Source organism: Lepus europaeus, chromosome 3 (assembly GCF_033115175.1).
Source record: "Lepus europaeus isolate LE1 chromosome 3, mLepTim1.pri, whole genome shotgun sequence".
In the NCBI taxonomy this organism is placed as follows: Eukaryota; Metazoa; Chordata; class Mammalia; order Lagomorpha; family Leporidae; genus Lepus; species Lepus europaeus.
Genome location: NC_084829.1, coordinates 46,708,040 through 46,734,931, shown reverse-complemented (window position 1 = coordinate 46,734,931; position 26,892 = coordinate 46,708,040). Strand labels below are relative to the sequence as shown.

Below are 26,892 nucleotides of genomic sequence, written 5' to 3'. Positions count from 1 at the left end.
AGTGTGTTTCCACATACAAGTATATCATCTTCCTATATCCAGTGAGGTAGCTCCACTTCCCAGGAAATGGGGGCTTGGAGAGGGTAAGAGATTTATTTGAGGACATTCAGTGAGTAATGAAAGTTTGTGAGATTTCAAATTCAGTTGATTTCATGCTTTAACTACCCTTAGATGATCTTGCTTCTTGCTCAATGTCATTTTCTTAAAATCCTGTTTTAACCCAGGAAATATTTGTGTATCTTGATATTTTTGTTAGAATATCATACCACCTCAAATCAATTTTATAGTGTTTTATTCTCATAATTATAGTATGTAGGGGATACGGCTTGGGTGTAAACTCCCCACACAGAAGAGGACACTTTGAGGCTCCTCACCCCAGCTCCTTCAATTTTCTAAACTCACATAACTTGTAAAGGACATCATAGTTTAGAGGAATATCCCCTGCATGTTTTATAAGCCAAGGACACTCATAAAAATGTGCACAAATATAACAAATGTTGTGTTTATATTTTTACCTGCAGAATTACTTACTTGCAATTGTTCATTAGAATCTGACTTCCAAAACAATAATAATAGCTACTATTTCCCCAAGTCACTTCCCAAGGTGGCTCTCGCTGCTCCTCAGTGAGCCTCAGTGAGGCTAAGCAGGTTCCCAAGAGCCACATAGCAAAGTTCCCAATCATAAGGATTCATAGATATTACACCTTTAAAAATATTTTTATCTTCCCAGGAGACTAAATTATTTATTATCAATAATTTATTAGTGTTTCCTTCAAAGATTTATGTCAGAGCCTTCGATGGCAGGAGGTAACAGTTATTGATAAGAAGCAGTTGGTATTATTCCAGTCAATAACAAAACAACTTGAAGCTTATATTTGCCTATGTGACTTTTTTGCAAGCAAATGTATAATTTTTCATCCAGAATTTTTGAAATATCTCTATTACTACCATTAAGTACTGTTAGGTTCCTTGAGACATACAGTGCAAAGACCCCAAACTGGAAACCATGTCCCAGTGTCTGGCAGGCTGCAGCTCATTGGGCTTCAGGCACAGCTGTAGAGGATGGTGGAAGGCAACACGTTGTCTCAGCCAATACAGCCCCACACCTGCTGCTCATGAGCAGCTCTGTGGTGGTGGCATCAGGAATAGCATGGATTACATTGTTTTGCTTTGAAGTCCTAACATCTTTTCTTTGGATTTCCAGATGAAACGAAGTTCACTGTCACACCAGAAATCATCGTTGAAGGGGATACAGTAATTCTGATGTGTGAAACTGATGTTATGTCCTCCAACGTGTCTTGGCACCACGTAGAAAGGCGCTTCGACATCCAGAACAGCAGTAGATTCTCAGTTTACACCACCGTGCTCAACAACATGACCTCAGTATCTCGCCTCACCATTTACAACATCTCGGGGGGTGATGCTGGTGGGTTTCCATTCAACAACAACCTGTGTGAGGTGATGAATGAAGGGTTCATAAGGAAGCAAGTCATATAATAGTGTAGATTGTGTTTTTGTCTTCAAAAAGAAATCCCCTGGCTCAGTTTATCAGAATCAAAAATTAATCCCATGACAAAAATTTTAATTTATTTTTATTATTTTTTATACAAGTAGTCTTCAAAAAGTTCAGTGTTATTAAAAATGTGTGCATGTAAATAAAACATTACACCAAAATTAACTCATCTTTTAGTTCCATTTTTCCATGAACCATTGGAAGTTCCCTTGTACATTTTTATTAATTCAATTTTCAATGTCTTTCTTAAAAATTCAGAGTAGCTTTATTGAGGTGGAAATGACATAATAAACCTCAAATACTGTGAAGTTTGCTACTTAATAAGTTTTTGATACATGTGCACCTGTGAAATCATTATCCAAATCAAGTTTATGATAATAATAATCACCTTCTCTCTTAAATTTTACACTGCATTGCCATCCCTTCCTCTGCCTTCTTCTGCCCACTCCAAGCAACAACAAAACAGTGTAGTAATTCTTCACTGAGACTAATGACGAAGTGGATGCATTTTAGAATTTTAGAACTCCACTTAAACCCAGAGGTCAACTGGGTCATATCCTTGTCTCTGCATGAGAAGGTGGACACATGGGTTCTATCTCATCTTTGTTGCTTCTGAGTTTGCAAAGTGTTAAAAGAGATAGCAACATTATCTTGTCTTTCTAATTCTCTAAGACTTACCAATTTTTCTTCTATTCTTAAGCTTTTTTTATTCTTACTAACAAAATTCCAAACAGTGCTGCCATTTCCTTAGGCTATCTTTATACCCTTTACCCTGTGGCATCAGAAATACCTGCATTGACCTCTGCACTTCCTGAATGTCCCTTTAGGATTGTGTAGGTCAAATATCAGATGCTTTTGAAAATGATGCTTCATGAAACACTGTCGTGATACATGAGATGAGGCTATCATTCATCTAAGGTAAACATATTTAGCAATAATAAATGATTTTGTGTATCCTATGCAGGTGAATATGTTTGCAAACTGGTATTGGATATTTTTGAATTTGAGTCCAGAAAAAAAATACATGTTGCACCTATTCGAATTTTGGCAAGTGAAGAGATGAAGGTGATGTGTGACAATAATCCTGCATCTTTGAACTGCTGCAGTGAAAATAAAGCTAATTGGAGCAAAGTGGAATGGAAGCAGGAAGGGCAAATAAGCATTCCAGGTAAGAATGTCAGATAAGTCCTTTTGCAAATTAATATTTGCCTCTTGGTCAAGTAAAAAATGGGAGATTCACCCAGTGGAGGAGAGATGTCAGATGTTTGCTTTCCTTTGTACATCAGACTGTGAAAAAGCACAATGTATGATGCCTGTTCAAGCACTGTTGAACAAAAGTTCAAAACACACATCTACAAGTGTCATGCTTGGATTAGAGTCCTATTCTTGGTAGCAGAAGACCCAAGTGGGAATGAACCTAATGACTTAGTTTCACGTCATTGTCAAACCTATAAAAAGGTTATCTCCATTATCCTTTCTATTCTCAGCAAAGAGCTAGGGATGAGGTCATTGACTTTTCATTGAGGTCTGACTTGGCACTTCTCACTTCTGCATCTCTTCTTTTGGTGTCTGTCCTTCTCACTTCTCTGTCTTTGGATTCTCACTCATTCGGTATTTTCTGCTCCTGTTTCCTCTGCTTAGTATCTCTCTGCTCTCAAGTGTTCCATTGCAATTTCTGATCCTGTTTGCGTTTGCTGTAGATCTGAGATCTTACCTTTAAAGTTCCCCCACCATCCATTTTGTAAATATGAATGATAATAACAAGGATAAATTAAAACAACAATATTGACTCTGGCTTGTACTCAGCTAGAGTGTATGATTAACCTCTTCTAATCAAATCTAATCTTCACTGCAACACTGAAGCTAGTATTTTTGCCTCCTATTTGCAAATAAGAAAATTGAGGTGCGGATGAAATGACTTACCCAAAGTTGTCACAATGAGTAAAGAAAACAAAGAATTGGGACTCAAGATAATTCTTGTTTCCTAAGACCAGTGTTTATCTTGGTCACACCATATTATCCATTCCCAATGACTTAGAGCTGGAACCAGCTGGTTGGTACTAACACAATGTTTTGTAGTTGGAAACCTTGTAAAACAAGATCTAATTCTTTTAAGAAGCAACAGTATTGTGGCCGGTACCGCGGCTCACTAGGCTAATCCTCCGCCTTGCGGCGCCGGCACACCGGGTTCTAGTCCCGGTTGGGGCACCGATCCTGTCCCGGTTGCCCCTCTTCCAGGCCAGCTCTCTGCTGTGGCCTGGGAGTGCAGTGGAGGTTGGCTCAAGTGTTTGGGCCCTGCACCCGCATGGGAGACCAGGAGAAGCCCCTGGCTCCTGCCATCGGATCAGCGCGGTGCGCCGGCCGCAGTGCGCTACCGCGGCAGCCATTGGAGGGTGAACCAACGGCAAAAGGAAGACCTTTTTCTCTGTCTCTCTCTCTCACTGTCCACTCTGCCTGTCAAAAAAAAAAAAAAAAAAAAAAAAAAAAAAAAGAAGAAGAAGCAACAGTATTGTGTGTTCACCCTTAAAGGGAAAAAGAATCTTTAAAGCAAAATGTGGCTTTGTCCATGAAAAACATTAGTGTTGTGAGTCTTTATTTTACCAGTCTTTTGCTATTCGGTTATACTTTATAGTAAAAGATAAAAAAGACCACCAGTTTACATGCACATTTTCCCGGTGACATCTATTTTGCACAGTATTTTCAACTGCACCATTTATATTGAACTTTGCCCAGACGAATGGGAAAGGCATGTGGCAACTGTCAAAAATATTAACGTGTGAGCTGTTTAGTCACTTCCCTGATTTTTAGGGAAGTGGAGGTGTAGGCATCCTGAAGGGACTGCCAGATGGAGAAAGACCTTGCACAATTCCCCTGGTACTGACTTAGAAGCTTTCAACTCTGAGAGGTGAAAAAACCTCGCCCTCTGGCAGAGGAACCAGGAAGTCTGTGGTGCTTCTCTGGCAGTCACTTCTCTGGACACTGCCAATGCCCAGTGCATGCTGAGTCGACTGCAGAACAATAGATTTCCTGCCACAGAGCCAGGTGCCTGAGACCTGCACAGTCGGTCCTCTGATGAATTTAGCCTCTGCTCTGGCGCCCTGCCTTTCTTCCTCCACCTCTTGCTGCTGCTCCCTCTTGGCAGCTTTCTTTCTCCAAATGCTACACATTCTTTTAGCACCCATTTTTCCAGGTCAGAAGGAAGCAATCTAGCAAAAATAATTCACCCTAAAGCATTTGAACTGAATTTATGACCTTCTCTCAGAAATAGCTAACATTTCAAAGCATCCTGGAAAGGAGTAAGACAGAAAGGAAATAATCAACAATAGTGGAATTTTTGACTTTAAAAGGAATAACATTTAATGAATATTTTTTCCACATAGAGGAAAAGTGAATGGCTATTCTTTTAGAGTATCATCATTACCACAAAATAGTTATTATGACAGATTTAATGCATTCAACTCTGCTTTCAATGTTTACTTTTATCACCTTGGCTTTTTTTCCCCCGATGCAAAAGTCTTGTAAAGTACATTCCGTTATCATCATTTTATAGACTAAGGTCTAGGATATTACCTAAGCTTGAGCAGCAAGCTTGTAATTACCTATTCTCTCCTCTAAAAATCAAAAGCACCAACCTATAGCGGCATTTAGTACCTCCTATGCAGGCCACAAGTTGCACATCCCTAGGGGTATTGAATGAATCACAGGTGTATGTTGCCAATTCTGAGCTCCTGCTTTTGTTTTCTGAGTTTACCACCCCTTTGTAGACTTATCTCCACTCTCAGTCTGCATGTTTCCATCCAGCAGAATTATCTTTCATTCTCTGAACAAGAACTGCATGTTGTTGCTTTGTGCTTTTGCTCATATCAGTTTTCTCATTTAACTGCACAATCCCTTTTTCCAGCAAAATCCTGGTATGCTTGTCTAATGAAGGGATTTCAAACTCTCCATTGACATTTTGGCCCAAATTATTCTTTGCTATAAGGAGCTGTCCTGTGCATTATAGGTTATTTAGCACCACCACTGGCCTTCAGCTACTAGATACCAATAGCATTTCTATTTGTGGCAACCAAAATTGTCTCCAAACATCGCCAAGTGCCCATTAAATACTTATTGTCGAATGTCCCACAGTAGGCAAAAATGTCCCCAGTTGAGAGCATATCTGAAGAGTAAAGCAGCCCAGAATGGAGCTGTTCTAGTTAATGAAAGTATGGAAGACAGGTGGTTGGCCTAAAGGCTAAGATGCCCATATTCTCCACTGGACTGGCTGAGTTTGATTCCCAGCTCTGGCACCTGACTCCAGCATTCTTCCAGTTAAAATCATACTCAAACATTTTTTCTTCTCTCTTTTATTTTTTCACATTCCAATGTCCACCATTAAAGGTCTTTACTGGGGGCAGGTCTGAGGCAGTCACTGTCCTAAGTGTTTATTTGTATTATCTCATTAGAATTGACTGCAGTCTTGGGAGCAGCTATTATTATTTATTCCCACTTTACCTCCAAAGAAATGGAGGCACAGAAGGGGCTGAGTGACTTTCTCAACAGTACTCGGCTTGTGAGTAGCGGAGTTTGGGAGGCCAGGTAACCTGGATCTAGAGTCTACCAACCTGACTACTGTACTATCCCACCTTTCCATTCAAAGATAAGAAATCTAATTAAAATAATAACTCATTTACTGATTTGGCATCTCGGCTACTAAGAAAGAGTTGTGTAGTCATGGCAGCAAAAGAATTGCTTCTGTCATTGCAGGAGATTCTGAAACAGACCTAGAATCTAGCTGTAGCAGGTACACCCTCAAGGCTGATGGGACCCAGTGCCCCAGTGGGTCCTCTGGAACAACGGTCATTTACACGTGTGAGTTCATCAGTGCCCACGGAGCCAGAGGCAGTAAGAACATAGAAGTGACATTCATCTCTGTAGGTAAGGACTTTTTGGTTAGAAATTTTAATCACAAAATTTATTTTGTTTCCTAAAACAGTGTGCATCCTCAATAAAAATGGCCAATCAACTGGGAGCGTTTAGAGCAAAATCGAGCATGGCCTTCTTTGGGAGTGTGGGTGTGGTTGAGGCAGATTTCACAATGGTAGATAGAAGAGGGCTTCTCTTTCTACCACTTAAATCCAGATGGAATCTTCTTGAAATTGGGAAGGGTAGTGATGGGAGAGTAGTTACATTGAGAGGAGTACCTTCCATCGCACTGGTAAGGCAGAAGATGGACTGGGAAGTAGAGTTGCTCACTCAGGTTAGTCTTACTATAATTCAATGAGTGGTGAGGTTAACACCCTTAATGCCTCCCTCTTGTGCTCCCACAACCCCATTCTCCCTTCCTTAAATTCCAACAGCCCGGCTCACTCCTTCTAAAGTCCCCAACTCCTTCCATCATCCCCCCTGCCATTTAACTTATTCTAGTGATAATGCTGTAGAAAGATTTTATAATATGATTCATGATCATTATTTTACAGTTGTAACAACTGTTTTTAATCTCTCAATCAATTCAGTTTAATTAGGCCTCTTAAATGTGTCATTTCTCCTCATATCATAAAGCATTATAATTGCTCCCAATGAGCAAAAATAGGGCAGTCAAGCTTGTTTTTCCATCTATTTTGGAAAAATTAATTATTTAGAGAAATCATCAGGCCCTTTTTGAACAAGTGTGAGAAAGGACAAATACAAACAATACCTGGTACTCTTGTTCATGTTTTCTACTATTGTGAGTTGTAGGATCTCTGTCTTTAATGTGTTGTCCAATGTGAATAAATGCTATAACTAGTACTCAAACAGTACTTTACCCTTTGTGTTTCTGTGTGGGTGCAAACTGTTGAAATCTTTACTTAATATATACTAAATTGATCTTCTGTGTATAAAGAGAATTGAAAATGTATCTTGATGTGAACGGAAGGGGAGAGGGAGCGGGAGAGGGGAGGGTTGCAGGTGGGAGGGATGTTGGGGGGGGGGATGCCACTGTAATCCATAAGCTGTAATTTGGAAATTTATATTTGCTAAACAAAAGTTAAAAAAAAGAAAGGATCAAGGATAAGTTTATGTGGGCACGCATTAACACAACTCTCAGAGGGAGAACTGGAAATGTATAACTGCTCTCACTATGGAAAACTGCAAATTGCTCAAAATACTAGGAATTCTTCTAGGCCATTAATGCAACCAGATAAACTTAATCTTTCCCCAAGCTTTTCATTGTAACTTCACCCCTATCTACATAAATGGAGCATGTCTTAGGGACATGTTTAACCTTTGCTGAAAAATCACTGCTCAACAAAATGTGTGATTCCATAAGCCTTTTCATTTCAACTCTCAGGAATAGGTAATAATTAAATGTTTATAGACAACAGGAGTAATACAAGGACACACTACACCATGCTTGAGTGACTTTGAGCCTGTATATGAGCATTTGAATCCCAATTCCTAAAGGGTATAATAGAAAGTTCTGATTTCTTTTGATTGCAATTAAGAAAATTTTACATTGGTTTGAAAAGCAGCCTAGTGTCAGTGGGCTCAAGGCATGAAGCTGTTCACCAATAGAATACTACAGTGAGTGGCATTTTGAAATGTCAACCATGTCAAAGACATGCTACAAGTGAAAGCCAGAGGCAAAAATAGAAGGACATTTCTATAAGCTTTTATATTTGTAATAATCTAATTGATGATTTTGATGAAAAATCTCTATGCCAATGAGGAACTTCTCAGAGAAGTAAATATATAGTCATTAAGTATAGCTATTATTATTTTATATATATAAATAATTATATTGCCATAGTTATATAATCATAATTATAGTTGCAGTGTCCATCCATCCCAGTTTGCCTGAACTATCCAGATGTAAATATTTGGGCAATAAACTCTGTAACCCCTCTACCTAAAATGTAGTTCCAGAACTCACTCTTTTGTTTATTAAATACTGAGTGTATACTAGACCCAACACTAAGTGCTAAGAATGCAAAGACACAAAAGCAAAAGGCTTCCTCTTGAGGGCTCACATTTCCTGGGAGGAGAGGAATGGAAGGAGAGAAATTAATATACAGTGTGGCCTTACAACAAAGTGTTTTCTAAGAGTACAGACTGAAGTTGTTGTGAAAGCCCAGCCATTTATTCTCAATTTTGGTGTCACAGAAGAGGTTGGATGGGAGCTTGGGTTATGTCAACACCCCTAAGTTTGAAACCTTTTGCCCTGCTAATCATCAGGAGATAATTCCAGCCACAAAGGGGAAGTGCACGAGTTCCTCAGGCATGTGATGGAAGTGAGTACAGTACAGAGCACCACCGGGAACAGCCTAGAAACAAGTAAAGCCCAGGAGCAGCAAGGTACCAGTCCCGCGTTGATGCAGCGAGTCAGGACGGCCATTTATTTCTGTCTCTATCTTAAATTGCATGCATGTATCTATTTCTCCAGAAAGACTAAATCTTGGATTTGTTGTCAGTTTTGTTTTGTCTGTTTTCTTTGCATTCTTTCAGCCAACATAACAATAACCCCGGACCCAATTTCTGTTTCTGAGGGACAAAGCTTTTCTATAAAATGCATCAGTGATGTGAGTAACTATGATGAGGTATACTGGAACACTTCTGCTGGAATTAAAATATATCAAAAGTTTTATGTCACGAGGAGGCATCCCAATGGCGCAGAGTCAATACTGACAGTCAAGACCTCCACTAGGGAGTGGAATGGTGAGTGAAAGTCCAGATACTGTGTTGTCTGCCTGAACTCTAAGAGACACAGCTCTAGTTACCATCCATGGAGGTTCTGCCTTGGCACATACCTATGCAGATACTTGACATTAAAGATGAAGAGGCTTTGTAAATAGTGCAGAAGATAGCATTTTAAAATGTGTTTATTTTGGTGCAAAATAATTTTATAGCCACACATTCTTTTTCCATAGTATTTATTTTCTATGAACTCTTTTTGACAATCCCTTACACGCGTGGACTTTAAAATTGCTTTTGCACCAAAATATTAATTCCATTTTCTATGAAATTTTTTAACTTCATATGTCTTGATATTTAAAGCCTTGGAGCAGAACTTGGGAACCTGACTTTAATCTGAATTCCATTGTAACTGGCTATGTGACCTTGAATAAGCCATGTAATTTTATTTTTAAGTAAGCACATGTTTAGGTGGACACTGATTAGTCCCTCAAACTCATGGAGTCCACAGGAGGGGAGTCAGTTAAGCATTTTCTCCTCCAGGATCCAGGAAGGTGTGGTTTCCCCTCTTACCCAGGGTTGAGAGGGGAAACCATGTCCTTCTTAACCTCTCTAGCAAATGACTTTTGGGAGCAGTTATTTAATCTCAGCTCATTTTTTGCTTCTTTCCACTCAGGAACCTACCACTGCATATTTAGATATAAGAATTCATACAGTGTCGCAACCAAAGAGGTCATTGTTCACCCACTGCCTCTACAGCCACATATCATGGTTGATCCCCTGGTAGCCAGCATCTCGTGCGATGGTTCCCATCACTTCAGGTGCTGCATCGAGGAGGATGAAGATTACACAGTCACTTTCCAGACAGGTTCCTTGTCCTTTCCTACAGGTAAGATGGCAACTTCCCAACTGTTAAGCTCTACTGCTTCACACATGTGCAGTCTAAATGTGTACCCATAAACTAGGGATAAAGAAGCATAGAGACTGTATGAGAAACAGGATACTGAGCAGAACCCCTTAAGCCTCTGTTAACTTCTACTGGATTGTATGGCTAGAGGCTCAGTGGTTTGTAGCAAAATCTTGAGTGTCTGTGAGGGTGAAGACCATTCTTTCCAGCGAGAACTGCAGAAGACAATATTAAAATGACTTTCTAGGATTCTCACTTTCTCAACAGGGCAGAATAGATATTCTGATAGCTCTACTTCATGCTTAGAATGCTATAGAAGTGCTTTAGTCAACCTTTCTTGAGCACACAGGAATGTAAGAGGAATGACCAAGTGCCAAAAATGTAGAGGAAAGGAAACTAGAATTGACAGTTTAGCTAACCTGGAGGTTCCCTGTGAGTATTTGCCAATATCAGAAACCCAGCACCTTGGCTTTTAAAGCTCAGAAGGGTGGGGTGAGGGGGTGCATAACACAAGATACTTTGCTCCCTAAGCAGTAATTATGGCACTGCTACCCCATCAACACAACACTAGGACCTTCAATGTCAGACGCACTCAGTAAAATAGCAGGCTAGAAAAATAAAATCCATGTGTTGGAGTGAAGAACTTGGTCTCACTTCTGGGTAGGAGAAAAGTATCCTTGAGAATTATAGCCATTCTGTACTTGCCCAGATTTGGGTTTTAAATTTATACTGCATATGTGGTTCAGGAACTCCCAGCTAGGGAGTAATCAGGGTGAAGTAGTCCACTGGTTAGCTTTGAATGCCATCTGGCAAAAAGGAAAATCAAATGCTGTCTGGTAGGATGTACCCCTAATCCAGATCCTTCAGGATTCCCAGGGATTAACATCAACCAAGCATGAGTTTATAATCTAAAACCTTCAAATAGAGACACCTTCATGAAGAATTTATAAGCTCATTCATTCTTTCAATAACTATTCTTGAGGACTGGAGAAATATGACACCATGGTAGGCAGTGAAAGGGAGACAAAAGAAGTGATGTACATATTTCTATATCTATAAAGGTCTATGTCATAAAAGTCAATACAAAATAACATTACATAGCCACAATGGGTAATACAGATGAAGAGGACAACAGAAGTTCAGAAAAACAGGAACCCAATTAAGACTAGAATATTTAGAGAAGACTACATGATAGAGAGACATGGGACCACTCTAGATATTGAAGTATTCAAACATTTCAACATTCAGAGTTCAACTTGCTTATATTCAGTACTTTTTATGTGCCAGACAGTGAGCTAAGCACTGTGAGATGCAAAGATAAATAAGACAGACAGACTCAAAAGGAAGTGACCCTAACCCAAAGTGGTGAAGGTAAGATAAGGAAAATGCACAGAGCATGATGGGATTTGGATAGGACCAGAGGGATGCTAAGAAAGAATTCTGATTGCCAAAAATATGTAAGCCTAGGTTTGGAATCATGAATAATAGGGGTAGTTTTGGCTAGCCACATGAAAAGGTGGGCTTATTTACTCCTACAAGCCAGAGGCAAAACCATGTAAAACATGAAACCTTATTTAAAATCGATGTGACATATTCCTGGAAAAAGGTTTGGGCAGGGTTATACACTTTCGACCATGTTAACAAAATGTTTACTTTGAATACTCATTCTGTAATTCTTTCATTAACTCCATCTTTAGCAAAAGAAGTCAATGGAAAGCAAGTGTGCTACAAACACAATTTCATGGCAAGCTCAGTTTCTCAGTGTCCAGAAAATGTTGATATGTTTTGTCACTTTATTAATGCTGCTAACAATTCAGTCCGGAGCAAATCTATCAAGCTGAATCTGGTTCCTGGTAAGTTGTGGTTAAAACTGCTTTAAAACATAAGTCATGAGTAGAGATGCATGCATTCACATCCTTATTTATCCAGTTAATAAATAGATGGTAAATACCTTATCCATGGCAGGCTTTGGCTACCCATAGGGAGCTGAAAAGAGGTAGCCTATGTGTCCTTGAGCCTATGGGAGAGGCAGACATGTTAAAAAAATTTTTTTATCATTTACAACATGTAAGGGCAGAATTATAGATATTATGGGTGACCAGAAGAGGCTACCTGGTTTAATTCTGTTGATGGCAGGTGGAGAGTGAGTGATCAGCAAAGACTTGCAGATGAAATCATAGTTCAGCTGAGTCTCAAAGGCTAAGATGTTCACCAGGTAGATAAGAGTAGATGGTATCTGTGAACAACTGAGATTCCTTTGAGATTTCAGCAAAGGTGTTTTTTTTTTTTTCTCACCAGCACTCTTTTCCTAAGACAGGGCTATGTAAGAGTAATTGATCTGAAGACTGGCAACTGCCTTTCCCATCCTTCAACATCTCTGAGTCAATATGCCCCTGCATCATACCCTCAAGGAAAAGGTCATGATTTATGGAGTCATTTTTGTGACCACCCAACACTGAAGAGCCTTGTTCAATAGCAGCCCAGGGGAAAGGGGACCCATGATGACCTCTGGACTTCTAGCATAAGCATCTCCTACCCTATTTGAATAAGATGTGATAGAGGATGGATCCATGGCTCCCTCACCAAGCTTGTCTAATTTGCTGAATGATTTGCGGCCATGCACATATGTGTTGGTAACTGGGCCCTGGACTCCAAAGCATGAAGAAATCTAAAGTTCTTTATCCTTTGGTGTCACCATCCCCTGGCCCTACCAAGCACAGCCCCTCCATGTGGCAGCAATGGTTACCTCTTCATCTGTCCAGCTTAGCGAGCAAGTTCTATTCACTTTTCTTTGTTCTCCTCTTTCATCCTTTTCCCAGAAGTTACTTATTTATTTCAAGACTTTATACAGTGGTTGAGATCTTAATTAATGATAAATAAACATGCTGGGGACACAAGATTCTGCCCATCAGTCAGGATTTCCTACAGATTGGAGATTTTGCAACAAATGTCATTTTCCTATTTGTATCTGGTCGTTGGTAAGGTGAAATAGATGAAATAAAGTCACATAGGAGTAAATGCTTAAACATATTGCTTAAACTATTCAGGTCACAGGTGCTTGAAATTCTAACTACTGATTATGTCTTTAAGGCAGTATGGGTTGGGCCTTTGGCTTAGCGGTTAAGATGCTTCTTGGGATGATCACATTGCTTGGGATGATTATATTTCATATTGGATGCCTGGGTTCAAATTCTAGTTCTGCTCCTGTTTCCAGCTTCCTGCTAATACACACCCCAGGAGTCAGCAAGTTGGATCTCTGCCACCCAAATGGGAAGCCTGGATTGAGTTTGTGGCTTCCAGATTTTGGCACTGGCCCAGCTGTTACATGCATTTGGGCAATGAACCAGCATATGAGATCTCTCTCTCTCTCTCTCTCTCTCTCTCTCTCTCTCCCTCCCTCCCTCCCCCGCCCCTCTCCCTCTCCCTCTCAAATAGAATTATTTTATTTATTTATTTATTTTTTGACAGGCAGTGTTAGTGAGAGAGAGAGACAGAGAGAAAGGTCTTCCTTCCGTTGGTTCACCCCATAAATGGCTGCCACAGCCAATGCGCTGCGCCGATCCAAAGCCAGGAGCCAGGTGCTTCCTCCTGGTCTCCCATGCGGTTGCAGGGCCCAAGCACTTGGGCCATCCTCCACTGCCTTCCCTGGCCACAGCAGAGAGCTGGACTGGAAGAGGAGCAACCAGGACAGAACCGGCGCCCCAACCGGAACTAGAACCAGGAGTACCGGCACCGCAGGTGGAGGATTAACCTAGTGAGCCGTGGCACAGGCCTCAAATAGAATTCTTAAAAAATATATACAATAAATTAAGGCAGTGCTTCTCAATCTCAGCAGCTTCCTGGAATCACCAAGGAGGATTACAAAACTGCTGATATCTGAATCCCATCCCAGAGGTCCTGATTTACTTGGACTTGTATAAGCTGGGTCAGCAGCAGGCTCAGAATCTCCCCCAGGTGATTCTAATGTACTGGAACTGAGAAGCCCCAGGTTAAGGCTTTGTGCCTAAAAGATTCCTGGTAAACTGAGTCATTTCTTATGTAGATAAGCTCATATTAAGCTCTCATAATTTTCCAGGTCTAAATTTCCTCCATAGCAGAAAAGTTTCCTGGGGCCTGGAGGTGAGGACACAACATAGAGGAAAGAAATACTGTTAGGAAAAGCAAGTGTAGGTTAGGGAAGTCAGGTTTGTGTGGAAGGTAGTGAGGGACTTTGGAAAATCAAAGACATAAGTCAAGAAATTGTGTAGCTCCAAAAATATCACTAAGATTAAGTGGAAATACTAATTCAAACATCAAAATTCTACACAAATCTGATCCTGTTCCCATTATTTTTCTCCTCCTTTCCATTGTCATTTTTAATTATGTGTTTCCAATGCAGGAAAGAGCATCACATGCCAAGATCCCATCCTAGGTGTTGGGGAACCTGGGAAAGTTATCCAGAAACTATGCCAGTTTGCAAATATTTCCAGAAGCCCTGGAAATCCCGTTGGTGGGATCATCATTTATAAATGTGTGGGGTCCCAGTGGAAGGTGGACAGGAATGACTGCATCTCTGCTCCAATAAATAGTCTGCTCCAGTTGGCCAAGGTAACTCTTAGACCTTTGACTCTGAGCCCTTGGTGGGGAGATCTTTCTGGCTTGTCATGTTTCTTAGCACTCAGGAAAATGGTCCTTGGGCTGGTTTGTGTTGCTCCCCAAAGTACTTTATTTCCAAAGAAGATGCACACCAAAAATACATAAAGAATATGTTTTGCTTGAATTTGAATCTGAAGGCAATGCAGTATGTGTTCTACCCTAGGGCCAGCTGAATACCTGAAGTTTGACTTCTCAGTACCTTGTATCCAAAAAAATCCAAGGGGCAGTGGTATTACCCTATCTCTTACTGCTCTCCTTTAAATACTTTTGATATGGATAAAATAGCTATAATCTTTTCAGAAAGATGAGCCATATGAAAAAACAAAGTATATCAATTTTTAAAAAAATGGTTGAGCTTTAAGTTCTTGGAAGTTTGAGATCTCTCCCAGTCTTTCAAGATAAATTATGAAGATGGAACTACCCTGCCTCTTTTACCTAAAATACAGCCTACCACTATGTAGCAAGGGATAATTCCTATCAAAACTAATAAATGTCATCTCCACATTTAATTTTTTGTAACTTAGATACTACCAAAACTCAATGACCTACATTAAATAAATATTGTTGACACAACTAGTGTTTATACCTGCTGGTAATAACTTCAGAAGGCCAGTTCCAAATCCTCTGAATGACTGGCAGAAGATTGAGAAAAGGAGTAACACTGACTTGTGTTTTATCAAATTACCTTCTTTCTCTCATCTCACACCAAATTAATTAAAATACCTACTATGGACAAAGCATTATTATAGGTTCTGTCAAAGTAAAAAGGCTAAAGCAGAACACAGCCTCTGATTTGTCTGTGAATATAATCCAGTTGGGTAGGTATAAACACATTAATTTCAATAGGATAAATCAAGAAATGTGACTTGAAAAACTTGGTGTCTGAGTTAGACCTTCATAGATAAAGCATGAGGGATATAAATTATCCTGATCTATAAATAGGAAAATTATAATTTGAATTCAGTGGTGGGCCCCAGCCCCAATTCTAGGTACATTTTCAATGGAAAGGTGTAATGCTATTCTATCATATTCCATTTGATTTATCTGTTCAATATAGATTTGTTAGATGATGAACCAAGTTATGTGACTTGTATTACGTTGGGTGTTATGAAATATGAGAAAGATGTAAAAGAATATTTCCATGTAAAATAATACATTCATGTTGTTGAGGAGCTTATATTTAATTGGAGAGATATTAAAATTAAAACATAAAACCCCACTAGTAGAGATGTCACAGACATAAGGTATATAGAATAAAACAAATATTTATGCATTCAAAGGAATTCATACTCTCATTAAATCCTTCCTAGACAAGATAGAATTTGAGCTCATTCTTTAGAGAATACATTATCTTCTGGGATGTACTTATGGAATAGAGAAAAAGAATCTACAGATATGATAGATTTTGTCATGAATGGGTCAGTAGGGTATGATGGGTGGACTCAGTAACACATCTTTGTCTGTTTGCTTTGGCTTTTGCTTTACTAGACTTTGGTCAAAAGCCCTTCCCAGGATGAGAAGCTGCCTACATATCTGAAGGATCTTTCAACTAGCACAGTCAAGGTGAAACACGAAATCAGCTTATTTCCTGGGAGCCTGGGAGCCATTATTAACATTCTTGATTTGCTCTCAACAGTCCCAACCCAAGTGAATTCAGAAATGATGACGGTGAGTTTGCTTAAGACTTACAGAAGTTTTGGGTCTTAGCTTTTCACTCTTGGGGCTCATTTTCAAGAAGCATAATTCTTTACTATATTAGTCACCTTTACATTGCTATCACCAAAATACCTGGGAGTAGTTATTTGAGAAAAAAGGAGGTTTGTTTTGGATCATGATTTTAGAATTCAATGTCCAAGATGAAGCAGTACCATTGCCTTGGTATTTGGTGAGGGTGGAGGGTGGCAGAATACAATGAAGGAAAGGTCACATGGTGAGTTAGGAAGCAGAGAGACAGGGAACAAGCTCTCCCATGTTTCTGTGCCTCTTCTGATAAAGAAAATAGATAGAATAATGGCAACTTCACCCTGGTAATCTAGTTCAATCTAAGCACCCTCCAAAGGCCCCAGCTTCAGATTCCGTAATTACACTACACTTAATCCATTAGCATAAGACTTTGGGAACCCTTTCTCCCTTCTGTCTTCCTCTTACCTATACACTTTCAACCAGTTTCCAGGAAGGTGAAACTTTTTTTAATCTTTTATGATTGAGAGAATTTGGTTTGACTCCATGCCTTGTTGCTTACAGCATGTGCTTTCCACTGTTAATGTCATCCTCAGCAAGAAGATCTTGAGCACCTGGGAGGTTTTACAACATCAACAGACCAAGCAAAGTTCACAATTACTGCATTCAGTGGAAAGATTTTCCCAGGCACTACAGTCAGGGGATAACACTCCTTTGTCCCTCTCCCACCCAAATGTGCAAATGAGGAGCATGGTGATAAAATCTGGCCACCCCAAGCCCTACCAGCAGAGATTTATTTTCCCAGACTCTGACCTCTGGGGCAATGTGGTCATTGACAAGTGCCAGCTGGAAAACTTGCAGCCTGATTCATCTATTGTCACAGTGGCTTTCCCGACTCTCAAAGCCATCCTTGCTCAGGATGTCCAGAAAGAAGATTTTGCCAACAGCTTGGTGATGACAACCACCATCAGTCACAATATAGCCACGCCATTCAGGATTTCAATGATTTTTAAGAACAACAACCCTGTGGGTGGGAAACCACAGTGTGTCTTCTGGAATTTCAGCCTTTCCAATAACACAGGAGGGTGGGACAGCAGTGGGTGCTATGTCAAAGAAGTCAACAGGGACAGTGTTTTCTGCACCTGTGATCACCTGACATCATTCTCCATCCTCATGTCCCCCGACTCCCCAGACCCTGGTTCTCTCCTGAAAATTCTGCTGGATATCATTTCTTACATTGGATTGGGATTTTCCATCTTGAGCCTGGCAGCCTGTCTAGTGGTGGAGGCAGTGGTATGGAAATCAGTCACCAAGAACCGGACTTCCTACATGCGCCACATCTGCATCGTAAACATCGCTGCCTCCCTTCTGGTTGCTGACACCTGGTTCATTGTGGCCACTGCCATCCATGACTATTACTACCCACTCAACAAGACAGCCTGTGTGGCTGCAACCTTCTTCATCCACTTCTTCTACCTCAGTGTCTTCTTCTGGATGCTGGTGCTGGGCCTCATGCTCTTCTATCGCCTGGTTTTCATTCTGCATGATGCAAGCAAGTCCATTCAGAAAGCCATTGCCTTCTCTCTTGGCTATGGCTGCCCCCTTGTCATCTCAGTCATCACGGTGGGGGCCACCCAGCCACAGGAAGTCTACATGAGGAAGAATGCCTGTTGGCTCAACTGGGACGACACCAAGGCCCTGCTTGCCTTTGTCATCCCAGCACTGATCATTGTGGTGATTAATGTGACCATCACAGTTGTGGTCATCACCAAGATCCTAAGGCCTTCCATTGGAGACAAACCTTGCAATCAAGAAAGGAGCAGCCTGTTTCAGATCAGCAAGAGCATTGGGGTCCTCACACCACTCTTGGGGCTCACGTGGGGTTTTGGTCTTGCCACTGTGTTCCAAGGGAGCAATGCTGTGTTCCATATCATATTTACACTCCTCAATGCCTTCCAGGTAAGTTCTGTAGTACAGGGCTCTTACTAAGTCTCTATTCCTGTGAAACAAACTAATGACAGAAACACAAACAGAAGTAGGAATGGGGAAGGACTTTAGTCTGGAGGAAGCACTAGCCCTAAAGGGTAGCAATTACAAGACCACATTGAGACAGAAAGGACACATTCCTCTGCTCCCATGGAACCCCATAGCTCTTTTCACCTGCATTATGACTTAGTTGTCTACCAATCTCTCTTAAATGCCCTAATAATACAAGTAAGAAGAAAGCTCCTTCCCTAAATTGGATTTCACCATTTCTGTAACATTATCTTGATTCAGTCCATTATCTGCTAAATAAAAATACCACTATTAAACCAAGTAATATTTCTAATTAATTTCCATGGGCATTCGGTGAGCTCTGTGTTGTGAGGACAGGGATCACATCTCTCTTGTTGCTCACTATATCCCAAGAACTTAGCATAGACCTTGTTCTAGAGCAAGCTCTCAATAACCAAATGAACGAAATAAATGCTGTGTGCCACACAGTAGGTTCTCTGGAAACATGTGTTGAAGAATGAATGTGGCCGACGCCATGGCTCGCTAAGCTAATCCTCCACCTGCGACTCTGGCAACCCAGGTTCTAGTCCCAGTTGGGGCGCTGGATTCTGTCCTTGTTGCTCCTCTTCCAGTCCAGCTCTCTGCTGTGGCCCGGGAAGGCAGTGGAGGATGGCCCAAGTGCTTGGGCCCTGCACCGGCATGGGAGACCAGGAGGAAGCACCTGACTCTTGGCTTCAGATCGGTGCAGCATGCCGGCTGTAGCGGCCATTTGGGGGGTGAGCCAATGGAAGGAAGACCTTTCTCTCTGTCTCTCTCTCTGTGTCTAACTCTGCCTGAAAAAAAAAAAAAAAGAATGAATGCCATGGAATCTGATTATAGTGAGATAAAAAGATATCTTCTATCTTCTCTCCTACAACACATAGTTAATTGCAGTGCAGGCCAATCTGTTAAAAGAGCCATAGCAGAGGGGCAGGCTAGATGACTTTGGAGTACAAGGAAGGGAGGAATTAATTCTACTTCACCCACTGAGGTGTAAGGTTAGAAAAGTCCTGCCCCAGGATGCAGGCTCCTGTGTGTTAGTGAGGAGGTAAGAGGTCTAGAGGTGAAGTTGAGACATCACTTCCTGGTACTTTTGCCAAGACCATACAACCCTAATTTCTGCTACTAGGCCTGTAGCTCCAAGCTATCAGGCTCATGTTCAATGACCTTCAGGATATTCTTGAGTGGGAAAGAAAATAATTATTTCCCTCTGTGCTCCAGAGTCTCATCACAACCTGTAGCATTTAATGAAGAACAATGTAGGTGTAAGAGGAATCAATAAGACTGCCCATTCATAATTGGAAATAGAAAATATTCTCATAACATTATAACATTTGGGACCCCTTAGTGTGTACTAGACTCATTCCATAACCTCAGATGGGGAAAGGGGTAGCAAATATTCACCACAAGGTTAATAATTATACCAAACAATAGAATATGATTAAAATGCACTTTTTCTTAATCTTTCTCCCAGGGATTATTCATTTTACTCTTTGGATGCCTCTGGGATCAGAAGGTAAGAACAAAGACAGTTTCATGCTCTTAGAAAAGTCCAAAGTGTACATGGCATGATGAATTTATGACGGCATCTTTCAAACAATGCAGGTTCAGGAAGCTTTGCTGAATAAGTTTTCATTGTCAAGATGGTCTTCTCAGCATTCAAAGGTAATACTTTTCAATAAGGAAACTCTCCATATTTCATACTTGTGAATTCCCTTTGTGAGACAAAGTGGAAGGCACTACATTTTCCTCTTGGAATTTTGATCAGTGAGATTATATACATTGCATACCCAAACCCCTCTCTCTCCACAACTAATTTTTACATGGGTTGTTGATTGATTTTTGCTTCTCACCTCATTCAGCCTGATAAACACAGCCACAGAACTATCGTTAAAATGCGACTCCATGTTTTAAAATTTAGATTTAAATGGCAGTAATTTAAACTTAAAGTTGAAACTTTGCACAAGAAACTAACTTCTGGTAGAATTAGGAATGGGTAGAATTTTCTATAGTTCATTTTGGAGTATAAATATTGCCCTTAAATACATCTGAATGCCTTTTGCAAATCAGAAGATACTAAAAACCTTTCAAAAAATAAAACATATCCTAGAAGGTTTATTTTCTTTCTCTCCCTTTCTTTTTCTTCCTCCCTCCTTCCTATCTTCCTTTCTCCTTTCCTTCCTTCATCCTTTCTTCTATTTCCCCTTCCTTCCTTCCTTCCTTCCTTCCTTCCTTTCTTTCTTTCTTTCTTTCTTTCTTTCTTTCTTTCTTTCTTTTTCCTTCCTTCCTTCCTTCCTTCCTTCCTTCCTTCCTTCCTTCCTTCCTTCCTTCCTTCCTTCCTTCCTTCCTTCTCCTTCAATGTTATAACTGAACGGGATTAGAAATACAGGAAGTGACCACTAGAGTGCAATAACCCAACCTCCTAGTACTCAAAAAAGCCTTGATCTAACAAATATGCTTTGTGACTGTCTTTTTTCCCCCTTTGTCTTCTAGTCAACATCCCTAGGTTCATCCACACCCGTGTTTTCTATGAGCTCTCCAATATCAAGAAGATTTAACAATTTGTTTGGTAAAACAGGTAAGTAGTGACTTCCAAGTGCTTCTTGATGGGGACCTCAACACTCCTACTTTTTTGGCCCTCACTCCCTAGAATTTCCTTGAAATTGCTTCATTTGGGATAGAGGCCAAATGTAAGGAACTGCTTACATTTTCACAAATCACCAGGAGGTTGTACAGGGATAACTTCCTTCAATGGACAACCATTGATCCCTTAGAAGGAATAAGACATTGAGAACTTAGATAAGCCTTTGGAGAACATTTGTCAAACTATCAGCTTTCAAAATGAGGATTGTAAGTTGCTGGACTTGTCAAACACAGAGTTCCTCTCCATTTATAGTGGATAGGGATAAATAGGTTATGGTTCCGGGTTATGGTTATGAATATATTTAGAAAATCATACATAATCTCAGAATTTAATTTGTGGATTTATTTTCCCTTTTTTTGAGGATGCTAGTTTTACTCTTGATGTTTATAAAATTATATACATATATGAGGGATCACCCAAGTTAATTATTTTATTAGAAACATTCTCAGTTAAAATGTCCACCTTGGTAATGTAAAATGAATAGTACTAATGACTTTGTGCAGAGGAGCTCAACTATTCCTGCTCATTGAATCTCCTATGCCATACCACCATACTCCTAGGGAAAATAAATTCCAGGATTTCTTCCAGTTTTTTGAAACTGAACAGATCTCACAAATGAAATATGAAAATATGTCAATATTCCAGACCAAGCTTTTCACATGAGAGTCATTACAACTGCAGAGGTCTTGGTGTTTTCCCTTTCAGTTTGATGAATTACAGATGAAAGTGGTGGATTTTCACTTTTGGTTTTGAAACTCACTGATTGTACCTGTTGAGAAATGAGCAAACCTTCAGGGTATATTAATACTATTGCATTTTGTTAGGACTATTGTGGCAACATTTACCATTTATTAGTGAGAAGATGAAAACTCTATTAAAGAATTCCATGAAGTCAGAATTAACAATGTATGAGGTCAATAAAATGTGTTCCTTGTTTCTGAATCAGTTGGATAAAAGTTGGGGTGTGGGCTCTGAGATTTCTGGTTATTGCCGCTGGATGGTCTCTCAAGGGTCATGAATAGAGCTCCACTTTGGCTTGTTTGGGGGTGGGGGGAGTAATCACTATCACTCTGGTTTGTGTTGTCAGCAGCCCCAAAGGTCCCCCCAAGCAATGATGGAAACCTTGTTAGCAGTGGCAGTTCACCAGTGTGATGGTAGGGTGGGCCCTTCAACCCTTCCCTTGCCCAGCACATACTCCTTACTGTCTCCCTGTGCACAGTCCTTCCAATCTGCCCACACCAGCTGTGCAGTCCCTCCGAGGCTGGCCTTCTTGCTGTATTGGTTCTCGACACTTTCACTGGTGTTTCTGACTTCTGCTTCTTTGTGGTCCCACCTTTTCTTCCCTTGCAATTTTCTCTCTTCTTTCCTTTTCTCCCCTTGACAAACCTTGACCTTCAGCTCAAACTCCAGGTCCCTCCAAACAGCTTTCCCGAATCACACAGGGAGTTTCCCTCATGCAGATATCCCCAGGCCGGTGCATGTGGTGGCATGTGCAGAGGCTTTCCACATTGTGATCTTCCTGTCTTTTGTGAAAATCTGGCTGCTGGTGTGATGTGAAGTAGTTAGTGCTTGTGAGCTGCACGCATGCTTGAGAACGACAGCTCTGTTGGTTCTCTGGCTCCCCGGGGCCTTGGGAGGAGCGCAGGCACGCTTGGTTTCCAGGCATGGCCAAGCTTACCTGCTCTAGGACTAGAGCACCTCTTGGTCCATTAGGAGACGTTTGCAGCTCAGGGGTCAGGAAGGCTTGTCCGCAGGGCTGACCTGCCGCTCTGTTTTCCAGGAACATATAATGTTTCCACCCCAGAAACAACCAGCTCGTCCCTGGAAAACTCATCCAGTGCATATTCGCTGCTCAACTAAGAACAGGAAAATCCAATCTGTGACCTCTTGAGAACATGGATATGCTCTGAAAAACAGACCCTTCTGGAGCCATGGGTAAAGTGTTCTCACACAGGCTTCTGGGAGCAGACACTGAAAAGACTTTCTCATCAGAGAAGAGGCTTTCTTTTGTAAAGATAGACTAAAAGTCATTGTTATCCTTATTTCTACTCCCTCCCCCAGCCCCTTGTATAGCCAAATGTGTATAGTATTTAAGAAAACTCAAGTCCCCCAGGTCCAACATCCCTGTCTATATTGTAAAATAGCATTTTGAAGAGACATTTTCACTTTTCGCACATGGGGCACAAAGATAAATTTTTATTAAAATAATAAGTAAAGGACTAGTACCTAGGAAATACTTCGATGAATTATAGGAAGGGTGAGAGGGACAGAGGAAGAGGAGAGAAGGAAGAAGAAGAAAAAGAGAAAGAAAGAAAAAGAATGAAGAAAAACATTAAAGACAACAAATTAAGATTTCAGATACCAAACATTAAGAATTTCTAAGTTGACCAAAAATGGAAACTGAGAGTAAGCCATTGAGAATGAGTTTGAATCTTCCTGATATTTTGTTAGTGAAGAAGGGGGAGAAAGGCAGGAAATGCCATCATCAGGATGCTTTCAAGTGGATAATAATATTTGCAAGAATTGTAAATAGGAGACTTGATCCTCCTGACACTGTACAGGTGCATATGTTCTTGTGTATGTCCATGTTTGAGCTAAGTTGGATGAACGAGCAGAGGAAGTTGATAACCATTCCTGATTAGAACTGAACTGTGATTAGTTGTTTTACAGTTTATTAGAAAACCCTTATATTTTACTTTGTTCCACACTTTGAAAGCAAAAAGATATATATTTTTATACCCATTAATTGACAACTCTGATATATTGCACTGAAAACAGATTCCAACTGTCTCATATGTAACAGCTTTAACCAGGTACTTCTCTGTGCATTATAGAATAGATTTTAAACATCTCAGAGCACTGCGTATTGTTGTTGTTGCTATTACTTGTTATTGTTGCTGTGACTATAACAGTCCATGGTGCGTGTATAGCTTGCTGTACATTATCTCTTTCAGTCTTTAGGTTCCGAGACAAATATCCATTTCGAGTGCTATAGGGTCTAATTTGTGTTTCAGCCACTTGGAAAGTTTCCAGAAAGAACCTTACAGCTGATCATTCTGTACTCCTAATGACACTTTACCATGAAGAACAAATGGTAGAGATTTTCCCCAAAATTTGATTGTTTGTGAATTATGTGTGTGGGTGTTTTGTTTGTGTATGTGCACTTCATAAAAAATATAGATATTTATTAAAACAGCATCCATAGTGGAGTTCACCGCTGAGTAGAGTGCTATAGATACAGCAACCATGCAGTCCCAATCAAAGTCTGATCCCAGAGGGAGAATGAGACAGAGGTAAACTGTGGGGCCATTCGGTATATGTGAGCTTTGTGCTTCACCTGAGGCCTGAGAACATAAACGGTCCACCACTAGGAAGATGGGGACAAAGGAGCCAAGAGTCAATGATTTGTTTATTGAGGTCTGGAAGAGTTTCTTTTATAATATTTTAACCTCTTAAAATCACTTCCTTCCATTGTAAAATTTGGTTCTCCTTCTGCCTCACTCTTCTTCATGGAGAGTGAGAGGCATGAAGCAGAGGAGGCACAAACAGAACTCCTAACAGTGCTTTGTGTCAAACTTCTTATTTCTGCTTTTGCAAATGACATATGTGTTTGCTGGGGAATTGCCACAGCCCTCTCTCAACTGACTAAGTCATTATTTAAAGTCACTAAAGGAAATGATCGGTAGGATATACATGTGGACAAGGTTCTCCAAAGAGGTTCCAACTTTGGGAAGAGCTCAGATAGACACACATGTTAAGTTAGGGCATCAGTTGAATTAGAATTAAATACTCGAGAAAGAATGGCTCTGACTTGTTTCTGGAATTATTATATCAAGGAGAATCGAGGAAGGACAATAGCACAAGGTGAACTGGACAATCTTGACATGATCACTCAAGGAAAGTACCATACCCAGGAGAAGCTTGTGGTTGTCATGTTCAAAAACTCAAAGGTAGGAGCAGGTGCTGTGGTGCAGTGAGTGAAGCCGCTGCCTGCAGTGCCAGAATCCCATAGGCCCACCAGTTCAAGTCCCTGCTGCCCCACTTCTCATGCAGCTCTCTGCTATGGCATAGGAAAGCAGCAGAAGATGGCCCAAGTGCTTGGGTCCCTGCACTCAATTGGGAGACCTGGAAGAAGCTCCAGGATCCTGGCAAGTGACCCAGTGGATGGAAGACTTCTCTCTCTCTCTCTCTCTCTCTCTCTCTCTGTCTCCCCCGACCCCATGCCTCTGTAACTCCTCCTTTGAAATAAATAAATAAATAAATAAATCTCTTTTAAAAAACTGCAAAGGGACAAGAAACACTGACCTTCCACCCACTTCAGCAGAGATCGCTAGGGAATCATTGTGTTTGGCCTTGTAAAGGGAACCTTGATAATGACAGGAACTGTCAGTCGCATTCCACAGAATGTCAGGCTGGCCCCATGCCCATAGTCATTAACCAAGGCACGTTCTCTTACCTCCAACACGCACACACATAAACTCAGGAGAGCTTGTCCTACCCCGTCAAGCTTTCACACAGCCCTTGATGCAAATTCCAGAAAAGCAATGAAAACAGAAAATTGGGGAAACATGGGTTAATTGTCTGCCCAACCACAGTTGTAGAAGAAAGTAGTTCAGGGATCTACAAAGGACAGGAAATCAAAAGGCTCATGTGGCCCTGAGATCACCATTTCTTAACCAGCGGTGACTCCAGGGATGTTGGTAGCCAGTCTCTGAGGGAGGGAGACACAGTGGCTCAGACATTGCTGCAGGGTGGGCCTTGTGGTCTACTTGACTGGAAAGCTCTCAGGGTTCCCCATGCTCCTGACCTCTCTCAATGTCATGGATCACCGCTTTCTCCCATTAAGAGACCTTTCAGAGATGGCAAGATTGGGGCACTCACAAATGAGCAATTAATAGAAACATCAGGAATATCCTCTGAGACCCCTGTAAGCCCCCGATAACACATCTTCCCCATGGATAAGTAATTTCTTCCCATTTCTCATCATTTAGATCGGTAAAGAGGTAAATAAGTGTTCACGGATTATTCAGAACGTAGCTGGAGAAGACCAATCTTCTGTGGTTTGTGTAGAGAACGTCAGAGAGGACTGTGTTGCAAGACTTCGGGGAAATAAGTGACAGGGAGATGAGACAGACACAGCTGCTGGGGAGCGCAGAAGGGTGGTGTGTGGAGTTACTCTAGGTGAGTGGGGCAGAAAGGCACCATCGTGGGAGAATACAAAGGAAACATTGCGGTCCTAGAAATGCCCCTGAAGTGGAATGAATTTTATCCATGTCATGTGGCTGTGAAGCCCAAGGGGTCCTCTAATGCCAAGGAGAAAGCCAGCCATCCAGACCTGCAAAAGTCTGGGTCTTGTAACGTCTGCAGTGAAAGAGGAGCTTGCCATGGAGATGTCTGTCTCACGCATTTTTTAAAAGGTAATGGAAATAGCGGCTCATCCTTTCCAAGAAGATGCCAGCTTTGAAACTGGATGCTTTGGGTTTTGACAATTAGGACTCGGGATCTTAAATCATGCCTTAATAGTCTGCCAGCACACCCTTGTCTTCCCTTTCCATGCTTGTAATAATAAAGTATCTCATGAGATTTTGTGAGCTTTCTGTGTCAGTTGGGTACTCTTGGGCAAGACGTTGGTGTTGTAGTTTCAGACTTAGCCACATTAACCAGAATTTTACCTCCATTCTGTAAACAGCGAGTGATCTTTGTCATTTTCCAGCCCTGGGAAACAACAGAGCTTGCAACTGAGCCCAGCTGTTGCCAGGGCTGGTGGCTTCTTTCCCACCATCCACACTTCCAGATCACATGAGGGTTCAGCACCTTAGAGAGGATTTC

General features: G+C 41.0%; 1 protein-coding gene across 6 annotated transcripts in view; it reads left to right on the top strand.

Moving 5' to 3' along the window:
- The window catches only part of ADGRF5 (adhesion G protein-coupled receptor F5), a 112,432-nt gene extending 85,786 nt beyond the window's left edge, over positions 1-26,646 (top strand). For 4 of the 6 annotated variants that reach the window (XM_062186236.1, XM_062186237.1, XM_062186235.1 and 1 more), the window contains exons 9-22: positions 1,205-1,426; positions 2,478-2,681; positions 6,260-6,430; positions 8,708-8,827; positions 8,978-9,187; positions 9,840-10,052; positions 11,768-11,923; positions 14,449-14,657; positions 16,194-16,373; positions 16,950-18,344; positions 19,894-19,935; positions 20,025-20,084; positions 20,913-20,997; positions 22,844-26,646. In XM_062186236.1, the coding sequence (XP_062042220.1) occupies positions 1,205-1,426; positions 2,478-2,681; positions 6,260-6,430; positions 8,708-8,827; positions 8,978-9,187; positions 9,840-10,052; positions 11,768-11,923; positions 14,449-14,657; positions 16,194-16,373; positions 16,950-18,344; positions 19,894-19,935; positions 20,025-20,084; positions 20,913-20,997; positions 22,844-22,923 (3,347 nt within the window). In that variant the 3' untranslated portion in view covers positions 22,924-26,646. Of the gene's footprint in view, positions 1-1,204; positions 1,427-2,477; positions 2,682-6,259; positions 6,431-8,707; positions 8,828-8,977; positions 9,188-9,839; positions 10,053-11,767; positions 11,924-14,448; positions 14,658-16,193; positions 16,374-16,949; positions 18,345-19,893; positions 19,936-20,024; positions 20,085-20,912; positions 20,998-22,150; positions 22,218-22,843 lie in introns of all 6 variants that reach the window. The other 2 variants (XM_062186239.1, XM_062186240.1) reach the window with 2 other exon arrangements.
- The last annotated feature ends 246 nt before the right edge of the window (positions 26,647-26,892 follow it).